The sequence below is a fragment of the Rana temporaria genome, chromosome 5 (assembly GCF_905171775.1).
Source record: "Rana temporaria chromosome 5, aRanTem1.1, whole genome shotgun sequence".
NCBI lineage: Eukaryota > Metazoa > Chordata > Amphibia > Anura > Ranidae > Rana > Rana temporaria.
In genome coordinates, this window is record NC_053493.1 from 312,229,760 (window position 1) to 312,247,770 (window position 18,011).

General features: G+C 41.1%; 1 protein-coding gene across 2 annotated transcripts in view; it reads left to right on the forward strand.

Annotated features, from left to right (window-relative positions):
• The window catches only part of ASXL3 (ASXL transcriptional regulator 3), a 187,741-nt gene that overhangs the window by 56,824 nt on the left and 112,906 nt on the right, over positions 1-18,011 (forward strand). The window contains exons 4-5 of one of the 2 annotated variants that reach the window (XM_040354131.1): positions 7,679-7,787; positions 15,987-16,095. In XM_040354131.1, the coding sequence (XP_040210065.1) occupies positions 7,679-7,787; positions 15,987-16,095 (218 nt within the window). Of the gene's footprint in view, positions 1-7,678; positions 7,788-8,676; positions 9,794-15,986; positions 16,096-18,011 lie in introns of those variants that run through there. The other variant, XM_040354132.1, reaches the window with a different exon arrangement.

An 18,011-nucleotide genomic window follows, 5' to 3' on the forward strand; every position in this document is an offset into this window, starting at 1 on the left:
TTAACCCGCTAGCAGGCAAAAAAGAGTTAAAACCACCCGCAAAAGCGCCACAGTGGCGGCGATTTGGCGGCGGCTCGGCCGCACTGCCCATTTATTTCAATGGGCAGGAGCGGTGTATTCACTGCTCCAAAGATGCTACCTGCAGGAGTTTTTTTAAGGTCCTGTCTGCGCATTACCTCAGTGTGAAAGCACTCGGCTTTCACACTGAGACTGCAGGGGAGCCGTTTTTCAGGCGCTATTTTTAGCCCAAAATTGCCTGAAAGGCGCCCCAGTGTGAAAGGGGTCTTCGACTGATTTTAGTGAAGCTGTCCTTTAAATATACCTCCCACCCCCTTTAGCATAGCCACTTAAATACTTAAAGTATTTGCTACCCCAACATTTCATATTCATGATATGTGCCTGTTGTACCATGTACTGGTGTTAAAAATTATCCTGTTCTCTTTGTATTGCTTCCTTTGTGCGAAATACCTGGTGATCCTGCCAGTCCCTCTGCTTTCCTATTAATAAAATGACTACACTAGGCATGGGAGCACATCTTCCTTTAGCATGGTCAGTTTTATGGCTGTGCCGGGAGAATAGCCTGCCTGTCCTCCAATGATCAGACTTGTGCTGATATGCCCCCCTGCACAGCCATTCACTGGGAACATCGGTGTACTACTAGTTATCCACCCCCACCACACTAAACTCCTTATGCAGCTGAGAACAATAATTATGTGATCACTTATAACAAAAAATATATAGGCTCTCCCGAGTCTCTCCCTACTGATTGGCTCAGATGCAGCAGCAGGAGCCATTGACTCCCGCTGGTGTCAATTTCAGCCAGTGAAGCAGGGGACGAGGCTGTCTTCTAGACACAGAGAGGCGGCTCGAGAGCGAGCATACATGAGTTACCCCACACAAGTGGCTTTCTATGGAGGCACTTGGCATCGGGGAGGGGCGGGGGAGCCAAGAAGAGGAGGATCTGGGCTGCTCTGTGCAAAACCACTGCACAGAGCAGGTAAGTATGACATTATTTGTATTTTTTTTTAAATACAGTTTTTCCTTTTACAATCACTTTAATCATGTGACATCATGCAAAAAAAAAATTTAATCGAGAAGGGGAAAATACTTTTTTACATCACTATATATCCTCCAGCTTTTGTCACTCTCATGGCTAAAAACATCCTCCTTATACACAGAGCAACATATTTCTCCCTTTGAAATTATGGTAGTGGTACTTGCCCCTCTGATGGGTGAATATAGCAAATTATGGCTTCCAAATCTTGTTCTCTCCCGCTGCCTGTAAAGGAACAGTAAAATAGATCATCCCTGTGCTCACCCACCCTGTATGAATGCCCACATTTGTTAGACGGGCAACACCATGTAAAGCAATTGAGCCCTGATTAGCTCTAGTAGCTGAAAATTCTTTTATCTTTGTCATAAGATAGTATATTGTGCTAACATGCTTTTATGTCATGAGTCAGAAGCAGGTTCTCTGAATTCATTGAAATATAAGGCAGAGCAATGAGTCTGGAAAGTCTCACACATGCACAGACCCCAAAACAATTACAACTATGGAGACTGTTACACTGTAAGAACATTTTTATAGTGGCACATTGAAGAGTTGCTGCTTCATTACTATACACATCATCTCCTTGCTTCAGGTGTGAGATTACAAGCCAACATGAATCTTGCTGCTGGACCAGTGACCAGCTTTCATTTGCTGTGACCCCAAACACACTGAACCTATATAGTTCAAATGACCCAAAAAATAAGCTTTTACGCAAGGTTTTCAGATATGATATCATTTACCGTATATTGTGCTAAGAATGATTCTATCTAAAATATTTCTGAGTTTATAGAAACAAACTAAACTCTTTCTCCTTCTTTTCCTTCACTTTTTGTGTCTCCTGCATCACTTGGATTTCACCTTTCCAGAAAGTAAGTAATTTTTCTGAGTTCTACAAATTGTAATATTAAAGTACATTTAAACCGAAGAACAAACATTTGATGCATTGCATTTGAACATTCCTTGAATGTGATTTCGGAATTAGTTTTCTGTTTTTATAATTTATAATTTATGTATTTATTTTCACCTGGTGATCGTTTCAGTAACATACCAACTGTCCTAGGGAGACAGAGCGGAGCTGACCATCATCACGCTTGGACAGGCTGTTTATTGCTACTACACAATACGGTTGGTTTACTAAAACTGAAGAGTGCATAATCTGGTGCAGCTTTGCATAAAAACCAATCCACTTCTAACTTCAGCTTGTACAATTAAGCTTTGACAAAATAAAACCTGGAAGCTGATTGATTTCTATGTAGAGCTGCACCAGATTTTGCACACTCCGGTTTTAGTAAATCAACCTCAATGCCTCCTCCTCTTCCTCTCTCCTACATAGCATAGGGGCAAGATGTACTTCCTTAGGCCCGGTTCACACTGGTGCACATGCTCTCCGACTTTGAGAGCACAAGTCGCACCCCAATAAGTGCAATGGAACTGTTCTAAAGCCGCGTACACATGACCATTTTTCATGTCATGGAAAAAACAAAGTTTTTCTCGACGTGATTCTTGTCAAGCCTGCCTTGCATACACACGATCATGAAAAAAAAAATGCTCGCGCAAAGCGCGGTGACATACAACACGTACAACGGCACTATAAAGGGAAAGTTCCATTCGATTGGCGACACCCTTTGGGCTGATTATGCAAATTTCCCTTCTCATAACTTGCTTCTGAGCATGCGTGTTTTTTCCCCCGTCGTTAAAGCCTACACACGACCGTTTTTCATGATGTGAAAAAATTTGAAAAAATAGAGCATGTTCTATATTTTTAATAGACATTTTTCACGTCGAGAAAAATGCTCTGCAGCCTACACACGATCGTTTTAATGACCAATTTAAAAAAATGGCACTTTTCTCGTCAAGGAAAACGGTCATTCTGACTTCGAAAAAGGTTCCTGAACTACTTTGGCCACAAGAGAGCAAAAAAGGGGTTTGTTTTTAGGGTTCAAGTATACATTGATTACTGTATAAATCTGCAAAATGGTCAATGCATTATTGTTGCTGTTTTGGTTATATTTTCAAACTGAATTCTTGTTGCATATCATATGATCAGTTATATAAAAAAATATTTTCAATGCAAATTTTATCAGTTTTTGCATATTTTGTGATGGGGTTAGAATGTGTAATAGAAACTGTAAGTTGTTGTTTAGTAAATGAAAATATCAATGTTCTATATAAATATTGTGCTTGAAATGCTCTTTGATAATTCTTTCTACAATTTTAGCAGTCCCTCTTTTTAACCACTTCCCGCCCAAGGACATCATATGACATCCTGGACTTTCAGTGGGGATATCTGAATGATGCCTGCAGCTACAGGCATCATTCAGATAGCACTATTTTCAGCCGGCGAATCTGTGCACTGTAAGAACGATCATAGCGGCAGTTCTGCCACTTGATCATTCTTTTAGGTGAAGGGAGGGGACATCCTGTCCCCGCCGCCATCCGGTGCTTCTCTGGGCTTTCCTGTGCCCTTGGGGCCACGAAGAAACGATCGCCGGATGAGAAGCATAGAGATGACTGGTGACCAAATGGACCGTTTGAGGACCCAGGTACCCAGAAATAAACAAATCTGCAATCGCGGCTGTCAGCATGAGATTGGTGAATTTCTTTTCAAAATCTCATGCTTTCCAGCCTGGAGGAGAGATGTTGGGGTCTTATTGACCCGCATCTCTCTATAAAGAGGAGCTGTCACAATATATTCCTAATACAAGGGATGTTTACATTCCTTGTAACAGGAATAAAAGTGATAAAAAAAATTAAAATGTAAAAAAAGTGCAAAAAAAATATGTTTTTATTTAAAATGTCCCTGGTAGTTTGCACCCAGAAGCGAACACACACACACACGCATGTCCCGCCCACATATGTAAACGCTGTTCAAACCACACATGTGAGGTATCGCCGTGTGCATTGGAACGCAAGCAACAATTCTAGCACTAGACCCCCTCTGGTAACCTTTAGAAAAAATTAATCGTTGCCTCTGCACTGTAGCTGCTGACTTACCTGTCCTGTCATGCAGCGGTGTCCTGCCTCTGTCACCATCTTGGTTAAGGGAAATCAGCTGTGAAGCCGCAATGCGTGAAGCCTATGTTGACCCCACCGTAATAGGTGGTCAACGCTCTTTGGTAAGGGCACATTCTATTTTTTGGTGGTGGTCTCCCAAGGTGGAGGAAGTTGGTGAGACAACAGTCAAACTTTCATTTTTTGACTCTTGGACTCACTTGTTTCATATAATTGATTTATTGTTTATTTAATTTAGCGCAATATACCCATTTACTTTTTTGTGACAATATCTCACTTGATTGTTGCAGCTTTATATTTTTGTTTTTTATCATAAGCGCAGTTTTTTTTCTGTTTGCACCATGATATGGATGAGCGGCAAAGAGGAGCAGCTTCAGGGGATTGGTAATACAGCAGGGAGGAAACCTGTGAAAGCAATTTTATACGCTTGCTGACGAGTTCAGTTTTAAAGGTTTGGCAGGAGTGTTTGCTGTTAAGTGTTTATTGGTTACTGCAGTTAGATTTTTTTTACATTTTAATTATTTCGCTGGTCGTAGTGTAGCACAAGGAGATTTATAGATGTATATGTATTCAATAGTAATTCCCGCAAATTTCTGATAACTTAATCTGCTCTACAAATTTGATTCAGCAGAAGAGAAACAAGGCTTATAGGTTTACATTCTCCCCAGAGACCAAGATCATGAAAACAAAAAGACTGATTTGGAAGTGGAACAGCTTAATTGTGTCTGTTTAAACATAAAAATCACTAAATTTAATCCTGTTTGTAGGATAATCCTAAAATGTAGAAAGCCTCAAGTGGTTTGATGACCCTGCACTTCTACAGAAAACAGTCCATTAAAAAAAAAAAAAAAACTTTTTTTACATTTACTGTAAAATGAAACCATTTTTATTTATGCATGGTTTGCTAAAAAAGCGTTTTCCTCATTAAAGAAAATAATTTAATTAAAAAAGATTTTCTTGTGTCCTTGAAGAAACGCGAAGCAAACAAAGATGCTTTGGTCTGTTTTTGTTTTATTTTGCATATCAAGCTGCAGTGGATACTGGACTGAATATGGAAAAAATGCTGCAAGGAGCAGAGGTTTTGCCCTTCATTTTTTCCAATCAGCCTCCGGGGGAGATTCAAAAAAACATTTGTGGCTATTTTCTGGTGATAGTTTCATTTAGAACTACCGTACTTATTTTTAATTCAGGCAAGAATTTGTGCCAGTTTCAGTAAAATGACCACCTTGTATGCCAGGAACCTTTTGCTGGGGCAGCAACAGGTTCTTAAAGAATTACTGCAAATTTGCAGATTAGAAAACTGGCCACAGTAAAGACCAGTTCTAAACTGATATACGGAGATACACCAGTGCTCAGAGTAGTAGGGCATGTCTGTGCTAGGACTCTGCTATAAATGTGACAACTTTCCACCCAGGGCCCTATCCCTGGTCCACTTCGGCTGTCGGCCAAGAGATTCGGGAGAATGCAAACAAATGGACCAAGAGGATACAGGTGATGTCATTACCCAACTATGGTAGATATGGCTGTTCCCATATTCGGGAAATGGGCTCAGTCACAGGGATGGCTGACCTTACTGGGAACCTGGTTCCCATGGCTGCAGTGCCTATTGGGTGGGCAGAGAATCACAAGAACTAAGATACTAGTTCCCCATTAGGTCCACCTAACCTCTGATTGACAGCAGATGGCAGTAGGCAGATTTGAAAGCTGCTGTACAAATGAATCATGGCTATGATTTTGCCCACTGCTGTGTGCTCCCTGTCAATTATCAGCAAGGCAGACCTTATGGGTACTAGTCTCTCAGTTCCCTATCATGCTTTGCCTGGTGCACTATAAAACTCTGTGTGACTGGCACAGTGGCCAGCGAGGGAGGACACTGTGAAGGGAGTATCCAGTATGGACATGCCAGTCTTAGTCTCAGACTCGGACAGATACATATTCTCTCTTAACCCTAGAGCTATGCTGGTAGAATGGATCATATCATATCGTTCAGTTGCACAGACTACACCGACTGTTCTACGTGTAATAAAATGGCTAGTAACATTCATATAGATGTCAAGATTTTTTTTTTTTATTTAAATTGCTTTACCATTATAGCAGTATCCCGACAGTTACCCAGCGTGACATTTTAGCTAGTTTTTCAAAATTATAAAAACATTTACAAATCAATTTACAAAACTGACTGCTGTATCGGTAACCTTTTCTTCTTTTGAACAGTACTTTTTTTTTTCGTGGTAGAACTATACAACTATAATACTTTTTATTTTTCGTGGATCGAATTAGAGATGGTTACAACCCCTGTTTTTTTTTGTTTTTTTTTTGCTATAGCTAAAAAAGGAAGTGAGAGGAAATCGCTCCAAAATTAGTGTCTCTTTGGTTGTCAGCAGGGTCACCAGAACTAAGACCCCTATTGGAATATTTCTCCTCTTTCTATTTTTGAGACAACCCAAAACTTGGGATTTTTATTCACTTTTAGTAAAAGAACTCACCCCGTCACCAGATATTCTAATACCCATCCTGCTGTTCTATTTTGATATTTTTGATTGTTACTACCATTTATCTCTCCCTATAGCACTGACTGAATACTAAAGTTTACCAGTTCACAGATAAGTCTCATTTGATAATTTAGCAAGAAGTTATGGCTGATGTGAGTTTTTCTCATGAAGTTTAAGTTGTGTGCTCTTCACGTGGACATTCAGTTTGGGCTGTGTACTTCATATGGAAAGATGTGTCATAGATGTTGAGCCGAGTAGGGCAGCTTGGAAAGCAACAGTTCTTGCAAAGACAGATTTGCTAAAGGCAAAGTGCACAGCAAGTCTGTGTTTGCATAGGGAAGTATTCTCCTACTCAGTGTTATGTCTCCATTTCGGCTTCAACCTTTTTTTTTTTAAAGAGAAACTGGCCTGTATGGCCAATCCAATTGGATTTGATTTTTCATTTATTTCACTTTTTTTTTTACTAAGCTGTTTTCCCTGATGCTTTTTGATGCATACTCTCCTCTTCAGACCGACAGCAAACTCGAGCTTGCAGAAGCAACTTAATTTTGACTCTTGAGACAGATTTCTAAAGTGAGAATCATTACCACTTGTAACTTAAAACTGTTCTTCCGGGGCCTTTTCTCACTCTGCTTTTGTTGCCTTTTATCCCACTGGATACAGCTGCCAATGAACTTGATTTTTTTTCGCCTTCTGATCATTCATGTGCATCAGTGGCATTGTCTACAGCATGTTGAAAATCCACAGCTTTACTGTGTTATTTACTGAAAGATTTTACTGAAATATATTTGTACACTACTTTCTTGAAAGCGCATGGTTCTGCCGGTTTCATTTTTTTTTTTGGTTTGCATGGAAGAAATATAATTATAATGCACAGATTTTTCCCCTGAAGCCTATGGAGCAGATGCATTTGATTAGGATTGTTGAACCCTTTATTGTAATGTAGATGCTTTCAGGCTCCGAAGAATTTCTCTAAAGGGAAGCATGAACAGAAAAAGGAAGAGGAAAGAAAGCCAGGGGGAGAGAAGGCATTGTAGGATGTAGATGAGCTCACGTGTTTTACACCCATTTTCATGCATGCTTTTTCTTCTCTCTGTTTTGTTATTGTTATCTTGCATTGCAGTGGTACTTCTCCGTTGGCTTGTCTAAATGCAATGCTTCATACTAACACTCGTGTGGGAGATGGGACCTTCTTCAAAATCCCTGGGAAGTCAGGACTCTATGCTCTTAAAGTAAGTACATTAACTGGACACTGACCAAATTCTATGTTCTGCTGCTACTTAGCAACGTAATGTAATGATTAATCGGCATTAAAGAGTGGGGCGTGTTCCTAAACTTTAGGACACAGGAAATAAAAAGCAGAATGTGCTAAATGTAACCATGTTACTGGTATATAAGGAATTTTCTTGAGGCAGACTTTAATGGCGCCCAAATGAAAGATCTCGCTCACTCTAAACTATACAAACAGTCTTATTTATTAAAGTGAAATGATTTACCAAAGGGCAAAAAAAAAAACATTGATACAGTAATTCATAGCAATCTAAAAGATTTTAGTATTCTGCTCATATTGGTTACAAATATGTATGAGTGCTGCCATTTTCACATTGTATTTTGCGTTGTTAGAACCTGAATGGCAGGTATTTTCATGGGTTCTAGCACTATTAAGACAAATCTTTCACATATTTTCTTAAAGGGGTTATAAAGGTACAATTAGTAGCTTCCTTTACCTTAGTGCAGTCCTCCTTCACTTACCTCATCTTTCGATTGTGCTTTTAAATGTCCTTATTTCTTCTCAGAAATCCTCACTTCCTGTTCTTCTGTCTGTAACTCCACACGGTAATGCAAGGCTTTCTCCCTGGTGTGGAGTGTCGTGCTCGCCCCCTCCCTTGGACTACAGGAGAGTCAGGATGCCTACTAACACACAGCTCCTTTCTCTATCTGCAACGTAGAGAGCGTCCTGACTCTCCTGTAGTCTAAGGGAGGGGGTTAGCATGACACTCCACACCAGGGAGAAAGCCTCACATTACTGTGTGGAGTTAGAGACAGAAGAACAGGATGTGAGGATTTCTCTGAAGAAATAAGGGCATTTAAAAGCAAAATCAAAGGATGAGGTAAGTGAAGGAGGACTGCACTAAGGTAAAGGAAGCTATTTAGGAAAAAAAAAATTACCTTTACAAACCCTTTAACTTTATGGTACACTAAGCTCAAAAGTGTGTGGAATTATTTATCAGAAGAATATTCACGTAAGTCAGTTTAGATGTGTTTAACCTATTTTACAACTGTAAGAAAATGTTGTAAACCATAGAAAGATTCTGCACTCCTGCATGAATGCCTTCTAAATGATGATCTGGTCTCCACAAATATTGCCAATTCCTTGCTAGACAAATGCATTAAAAATGAAGGTCATTAGTGGGAAAGGGAGATGTAAATCTTTTGAATAATGACATTTTAAAGATCGGTTCATTGGACTTATTGCAATCAGTGAGTCAAGTGTTTTAATCAATTCAGGTGTATGTTTAACCTGTCCTGTCATATAAAACACACAATGTTTCTGACCTGATCTTTTCTGTTAATGCATACTATGGCCTGATTAAAAGAGTATTCAGAAGACCTTAGAAAATAAGGATATAAAGAGTTATCAAAGATTCTTAAAGACTTAAGGCTTCATCGGTCCACGGTGAGATCATTTACAGAGGACACAGTGTGCACATAGCTGAAAAGTATCTGCAGGCATCTCTTTTTTATTTTTTTATTTTAATGAATCTGCAGCGAGAATACAGTAAACGACTTGTGAAATTTGTATTTATTATGGGGGAAACCACTGCAAATAATGCCGTTTGTCTTGAAGTGGTTGTAAACCTCGATCATGAAATATGAACAAAGCACACCTCTCTATAGTGTATACTTGTCTAAATTCAGAGTGTAATGTCTGTCTTCTGCCTTGTTCCTTTGCTTGCCTTGTTCCTTTGCTATCTGCATGAGTCACTTCTGACAAGTTTTTCTGACACCAAGAGAAAAAAGGTGACAAAGAGGGGATCTCAAGTATGCAGCCTGTGGTTGACAACCTCAGCTCTGTTCCAGTGTAAATGGTGGTGTCGCTTCCCCCCAAATCAACTCTCACTGAGCTCTGCAGAGTGAAACTTCAGTTCTCTGCCCCCTGCTTTTTAAAACCTCAGCAAAGCTGTATAACTTCTGTACTTTGAACTGCTGTAAAGAAGAGATGCCTGCAGATAAATAGGTACAACTTTTTATAGAAGGATTTGTTTCATCTCTGTGTATCATCTGAGGCTTGTGGCTTCACTGGGTATATGTAAGGGTTTACAACTATTTTACATTTGCAATAAATAAATATAATTGTCTGAAAAATTATACAGAGCTGTGCATTTCTCTCTTTGCGCACAAAGCCCGCCTGGCACTAAAATATAATTTTTATTGTACCTTCAATAAGATGTGCAGAAATTGCCCCAAAAAAATACTTTTGTAGTTCCTACAGGTACATTCAGGTATAGTAGAGTTGCAATAGGAGAGAAAAGAAGCTGTTCGGAATGAAACGCATGAAAACATTTATATACAATGGGGCAAAAAAGTATTTAGTCAGCCACCAATTGTTTAAGTTCTCCCACTTAAAACGATGAGAGAGGCCTGTGATTGTCATGATAGGTATACCTCAACTATGAGAGACAAAATGTGAAAACAAATTAAGACAATCACATTTTCTGATTTCAAAATAATTTATTTGCAAATTATGGTAGAAAATAAGTATTTGGTCAATATCAAAAGTTCATCTCAATACTTTGTTATTTATCCTTTGTTGACAATGACAGAGGTCAAACGTTTTCTGTAAGTCTTCACAAGGTTGTCACACACTGTTGCTGGTATGTTGGCCCATTCCTCCATGCAGATCTCCTCTAGAGCAGTGATGTTTTGGGGCTGTCGCTGGGCAACACAGACTTTCAACTCCCTCCAAAGGTTTTCTATGGAGTTGAGATCTGGAGACTGGCAAGGCCACTCCTGGACCTTTAAATGCTCCTAACTAAGCCACTTCTTCATTGCCCGGGCGGTGTGTTGGGGATCATTGTCATGCTGAAAGACCCAGCCACGTTTCATTTTCAATGCCCTTGCTGATTGGAGGAGTTTTGCACTCAAAATCTCACGATACATGGCCCCATTCATTCTTTCATGTACACAGATCAGTCGTCCTGTTCCCTTTGCAGAGAAACAGCCCCAAAGCATGATGTTGCCACCCCCATGCTTCACAGTAGGTATGGTGTTCTTTGGTTGCAAATCAGCATTCTCTCTCCTCCAAACACGTGTTGTGATTCTACCAAACCGTTCTACTTTGGTTTAATTTGACCATATGACATTCTACCAATCCTCTTCTGGATCTTCCAAATGCTCTCTAGCAAACCTCAGACGGGCCCGGACATGTACTGGCTTAAGCAGGGGGACACGTCTGGCACTGCAGGATCTGAGTCCCTGACGGCGTAGTGTGTTACTGATGGTAGCCGTTGTTACATTGGTCCCAGCTCTCTGCAGGTCATTCACTAGGTCCCCCCGTGTGGTTATGGAATTTTTGCTCACCGTTCTTGTGATCATTTTGACCCCACGGGGTGAGATCTTGCGTGGAGCCCCAGATCGAGGGAGATTATCAGTGGTGTTGTATGTCTTCCATTTTCTAATTATTGCTCCCACAGTTGATTTCTTCACACCAAGATGCTTGCCTATTACAGATTCAGTCTTCCCAGCCTGGTGCAGGTCTACAATTTTGTTTCTGGTGTCCTTCGACAGCTCTTTGGTCTTCACCATAGTGGAGTTTGGAGTGTGACTGTTTGAGGTTGTGGACAGGTGTCTTTTATACTAATAACAAGTTCAAACAGGTGCCATTAATACAGGTAATGAGTGGAGGACAGAGGAGCCTCTTAACCACTTAAGACCCGGACCAATATGCAGCTTAAGGACCCAAGGTGTTTTTACAATTTGGCACTGCGCTGCTTTAACTGGTAATAGCGTGGTCATGCAATGTTGTACGGAAACAAAATTTGCGTCCTTTTCTTCCCACAAATATAGCTTTCTTTTGATGGTATTTGATTGCCTCTGCGATTTTTATTTTTTGCGATATAAACGGAAAAAGACCGAAAATTTAGAAAAAAATTATATTTTCTACTTTTTGTTTTAAGAAAAATTGAATAAACTAAATTTTAGTCAAACATTTAGGCCAAAATGTATTCAGCCACATGTCTTTAGTAAAAAAAAATCGCAATAAGCGTATATTTATTGGTTTTTCGCAAAAGTTATAGCGTCTACAAACTAGGGTACATTTTCTGGAATTTACACAGCTTTTATTTTATGACTGCCTATCTCAATTCTTGAGGTGCTAAAATGGCAGGGCAGTACAAAACTCCCCAAATGACTCAATTTTGGAAAGTAGACACCCCAAGGAAACTGCTGAGAGGCATGTTGAGTCCATTGAATATTTTTTTTTTTTTTGTCCCAAGTGATTGAATAATAACAAAAAAAAGATGTATTGCTCACACATGCCATGGTTATATGTGGAATTGCACCCCAAAAAACATTCTGCTGCTTCTCCTGAGTATGGGGATACCACATGTTTGGGACTTTTTGGGAGCCTAGCCGCGTATGGGGCCCCAAAAACCAAGCACCGCCTTCAGCATTTCTAAGGGCGCAAATTTTTGATTTCACTCCTCACTACCTATCACAGTTTTGAAGGCCATAAAATGCCAAAATAGCACAACCCCCCCCCCCCCCCCAAATGACCCAATTTTGGAAAGTAGAAAATATGCTGTTGCTGTCAAGATAAATAAGTCCGCGCAACAGCTGAATGGCGTACCTGAAAACAGTAAAGTAAATTACATACCTGAAAAGCAAGCATGAAAAAACATAACAACGATAAAACTTTGCAGAATAGGATACAGTAAAAAAAGAGCAGAACAATAGAGAGAGAATAGAGAGGGAAAGAACAGTAAAACAACAAATATTTTTGGTTTTTTTTATTTTATATATTTTTTTGTGTTTTTATTTTTTACTTTAAATTATTACACCTGCAGCAGGCTCTCGCCCCCAGTCTAAGAAGGGAATCTACAAGCTGCTGGGGAAAGCCCCGGCGATTAGGTCGCATGGTGCCACATGCTCCAATCTGACGATCAAACAAGTGACTAAAAAGTGGCACGCTGGTGTAATAATTGTCCATGTATAAGTGGTACCCCTTTCCGAATAAGGGTGAAACCAAGTCCCACACGATCTTGCCAGCGCTCCCCATGTAATCTGGGCAACCCTCCGGCTCTACCTCACCATCTTTGCCCTCATAAACCCTAAAGCTCCATGTGTAGCCTGTTGCCCTGTCACAAAGGTCAAATTCAGGGTCTCCACGCGGACGACAAAGTGCATTGTCACTGAAATGCAAGAACCGCAGGATCGCCTCGTATCATTTCCTGGCCATGTGAGCAGAGAATATGGGCATATGGTGGTGTGGACTTGTGGACCAATACATCCGCAACTTCGGAAATTGGTGTATGCCCATGTTGAGGGTAAGGCCCAGAAAGGACTTAAATTCAGAAACCGTAAGTGGTTTCCATTCTCTGGCAAGGATGGAACTGGGATTAGCGGCGATGTAGGTACCAGCATATAAATTACTCTGGTCCACAATAGATCTATAGAGATCTTCCGTGAAATACAACGAATAAAAATCAAGTGACGTAAAATTAGCTGTATCCACCTGAATACCGGGTTGGCCAGTGAATGGGGGAAGTACGGGTTCTGCAGAAGTGGTGGGGACCCAATCGGGATAGGCGAATTCTGCAGGAAGGGCACTATGGGCACGATGGGCCTGTCTTTGTCTTTTTCTCTGTGGCAGCGGGACACTACTTGTGCTTGCCACCTCGCCAGCTTGAACTGCACTTATGGGACTCGCCACGTCACAACGTGATACTGCAGTGCTGGATAAACAACCAGGGTGTACTAGGCCGCTGGTGCTTGCCAGTTCACCAGAAGGAATAGTGGCGCTAGTACTTCTATGCTCCATACAAGGGTCCTGCGGTTCTTGCTGCTTAACAACATCAGAACGGGATCGGGTACGCCTGGCCTTAGCAGGGACCACAACTTTGTTGTCAGAGCTATCTGGCATGGAGCCGCTGTCGTAAACAGGATTGTATTCTGAGCCAGAATCTGACAGATGCGTTACCTCCTCTTCACTATCTGTCATGCTCAGAATCCTGAAGGCCTCTTCACTACTGTACATTCGCTTTGCCATTTTGGGCTCTAAATTTTGTTACAGTAGTGATGATTCACAGGTAAAAAAAAGCACCTGACTGTCAGCAAACGTAGAAAACACTTAAAAAAAACTGTTAGCGATCGCAGGATCAGGCCTGTCTCTGCGAACGCTGCATTAATGTGTGTTGTGTTTTGGAAGTGACCGTGATCGATCGATACTGCACTTGGGTGGGTTGGGCTGGGCTGGGCGGATGGGCAAAACGCAGGTGCTAGCGGGTATCTGGGCTGATCCCGCTAACAATGCGTTTTTGGGTACCCTAAACTGCTGGGTACACTAGTATAGATCTGATCAGATCAGGTATCGATCCGTTCAGATTCCATACCACAAAGGGGGATGTATGCTTTGCGCATGGGTGTGAGCGTTACTGGCACTAGCCTATTGCTGCCTGGGGCGACGCAGACCCTGACTGATGCTAAAATTTAATTGATATCACACGCCGGGCGATCAGGGGGTTAAACCTTTATTGGGTTATATATGGTGGGTGCCCTGATGCTATAAAAAGCAAACTAACTAACCAGCATCAACCGTAACACTTATACAGTGATCACTGGTGAAAGGGTTAACTAGGGGGCAATCGGGGGGTTAAAACCTTTATTAGGTAATATATGGGGGTACCGGACGCTTTCTAAAAACCTGGCGGCAAACCTAAATAACTGGCTAACCTGCGTCACCAGTGACACTTATACGGTGATCACTGGTGAAAGGGTTAACTCTAGGGGCAATCAGGGGTTAAAACCTTTATTTATGGGGGTACCTAACGCTATAAAAACCTGGCGGTGAACCTCAAAAAATAACTAGCTACCTAGCGGCAACAGTGACACTATTGCAGCGATGAGAAAACCGATCGCTTAGTGACACTGGCAATAGGGGGTGAAAGGGTTAACTAGGGTGGTGATCAAGGGGTTAAACTTTTATTAGGGGGGGGGGCTACCCTGGACCTAAAGGGGCCTAAAGTTAACTGCCCTAACACTTTTTTCTGTCACAAATTACACTAAATGCAGTGATCAGAAAATAAATGATCACTGCAATCAGTGACACTGTGACAGGGGGCTGGGGGGGGTGACTGGGGGGGTTTATGTGCCTGTGTGTACTGGTGTCAGTGTGGTGCTTGATGCAACTTACTGTGAGATGTCTTCTCTCATCAGCGTCGGACGAAAAGACCGACACGAGGAGGGTGACATCACTTCCTCTGCCTGTGTTTACAGTTACACAGGCAGAGGAGGAATCTGACTGGCTGGGAGCGATCGCGAGGAGGTGGCTAGAAACGAATAGCCTCCCTCTCATCCCGGATCCCTCCCAGAGCCCACGGAACCGCCGCATGTAGCGGGGGGGGGGTCCCCAATCGGACCCCCGACCCACGTCAAGGCAGGCACGTACAGGCTCTGTGTCCCATGATGTACGATAAAGAAAATAGGATTTTTTTTACAGCTTACCTGTAAAATCCTTTTCTTGGAGTACATAATGGGACACAGAGGTCCCTCCCCTCTTTTGGGATTTAGACACATTGCTTTGCTACAAAAACTGATGTGCTCCTGGAAGGAGGAGGGGGTTATATAGGGAGTAAACTTCCTTAATTAGGGTTTACCAGTGTCAACACCTGAAGGTGGCCTATTAACCATTAAGTAAATACTTGAGGCTCTGTGTCCCATGATGTACTCCAAGAAAAGGATTTTACAGGTAAGCTGTAATAAAAATCCTATTAAACTTACTATATTGTGTTTTTAGTGATGAGGGTGATCACTGATTGCATTTCATTTAATAAACGTGCAGCTGGGAATGGGAGGGTGGATGATGCAGGGTGTGTGCTAATGAGGTCAGCCTGTCAACTCCTTTGGGTGTCATGACCTACAGTCTGTAAGGACGTAAGACAGAAGCGATAGATATGTTTGGAATCATTGATGTAGGACAGTAAGGTACGTGTCTGTAGATTTTATGGAAAGCTTTGATATTTTTGCAAATAAAGTACATGAATGCTATATTGGTACATAGGGGAGCTGAAAAAAAAGTGAACTTGGCCTTTAAGCTAAGTAGAGTAGGGGGTTGACTAAAACATATATTTATAAAGGTTGTTGGCTTCGAATTTGTTTAGATTTACTTTTTCTGTTTGTTTACTATAATTTCTGTCTGTTAATGTTTCTATCAGAAAGAAGAGTCTAGTTGTCCAGCTGATGGGACACTGGAGATAGGCTGCGAATCTGAATTGGATGGAACAGAAATGGCAGAAGCAAGCAGCAATGGAGAGGAAAATGAAGGTGTGTAATTATTGGTAAATCATCAATTTTCTGTGTGCTCAATAAAAGTAATAAATATTTGCAGGAAACTAACTTGTATTTTCAGTATGCACACATAAGCACATATGAGCAGTTCTCCATACAGCTTTGGTGGGTCTTCTGAAGCAGATCTTTTTTTCCTCCGTCCCTGTGGTGGAACAATTCCATGAGTTTTATTCATACCCATTCACAGTTCTGAAACTATAGTGGGGCGTCTGTCTTATCCCCAGTGTTTGGGTTCAGGAGGTGGAACCTTAGCACTCCACATGTGTTTTCGCTCCTCCATCCCTTCTCGGTTTATTATCTTCCATCCTTCTTGTGTCACTTCACAAGTTGGCTTATGTCCATCAAACTCTCTTGGATCCTCTAGATCAGGACAAGGATGTCTTTCCTGTTAGGGAGCTGTTCAGAGGGTTTTACCCCAACCTTTTCATTTTGCCAAATTTAAGCGATAATATGTCTTCATCTAGGATCAATAAGCTGTGCAAGTCTTTTAAGTACAGAAATTATTCCTGGAATCCACCAAATTTGTCTTCACCTCCCATCACCAGGTAGATTTCCTGGCTTCTCTGGACATCAAGGGCATGCATTTTCATGTCCCCATCTTCCGGTGCTCTGTGTTTCCTATTTATGCTGTGGAACCTATACTTCACATGTTTGTGACATTGCCCTTCAGTTCAGATGGCTTCCCCAGTAAATGCTCTGTTGCACTCTTGTAGAATACACATTGTTTGGTATTTAGATGAACCTCTGTTGAGAGAAATAATCAGTACAAGCTTCTGTTGGCCACCATGGCCATGACTGTCTAGAGAATGCAGTGGTTAAGGTGAATCGTGAACCTTCAAAATCATTGTTAGAAGCTACTCTTCAGTGGGGATTTTTGGGTTTAGTATTGAACTCAGCTCAGGTACGAGTGTTCCTTCCTTTGAAACTTTGAAATTTCTGGTCTCAAGCTCTCTAATTTAGGAATCGCCTTACTCTGGTTTGGCATGAGAACCTTGGCCTGGATTGTAGCCTTCTTTGAGGTGGTCTAATTTTCTCAGTTTATCACCAACCCCCTAACATTACATTATTATGTCATTGTAGGACAAGTCTATCAGGTTCTTGTGTGGATTAATTCATAACCAAGGACCAGGTTATTCCTGGTTTGGTGGTCCAGGAAGCCAGCTCTGGAACCTGGAAATGTTTACCTTCCCATCTTCTGGAAGATCCTTACTATGGATAACAGCATGTCAGTATGCTGAGAGGCCCTAGGCACACTGTTGCTGTGGGTCAGTTTGATGTTGTTAAGGCCCGTACACACAATCGGATATTCCGACGGGAATTGTGTGATGACAGGCTGTTGTTGGAAAATCCGACCATTTGTATGGGCCATCAGACAATTGTTGGCAGATTTTCCGACAACAAATGTGGGATAGCATGCTGTGAAATTTTTCGACAACAAATGTGGGATGTTGGATTTTCCGATCGTGTGTACACAAGTTCATCTGAAAAAAATTCAAAGTACAAACACGCAGGAATGCTCACCATAACACAACATTAGCAGAAGTTGCCCAAAGGGTGGTGCTAAAGAGCTTAAAAAAAACATAGTTTCGTATTTGTTTGCCAACAATTATTTGCCATTTTTGTATGCCAATGAAAATCCAATCGTGTGTACGAGGCTTTAGAGTCTCATCTTTTTTCCACTGTCCTGTAACCTCAGGTGATCAACTACCTCTGTGGTATTTAACTACCTGTCATCCCATCTTGATTCATTTAGATTATGTCATGGCCTACGAATATATCGACCATTAGGGTATTCGTTTACCACATTTATATTTTTATATATTATATATATATATATATATATATATATATATATATATATATATTATATATATATATATATATAGGCAAAA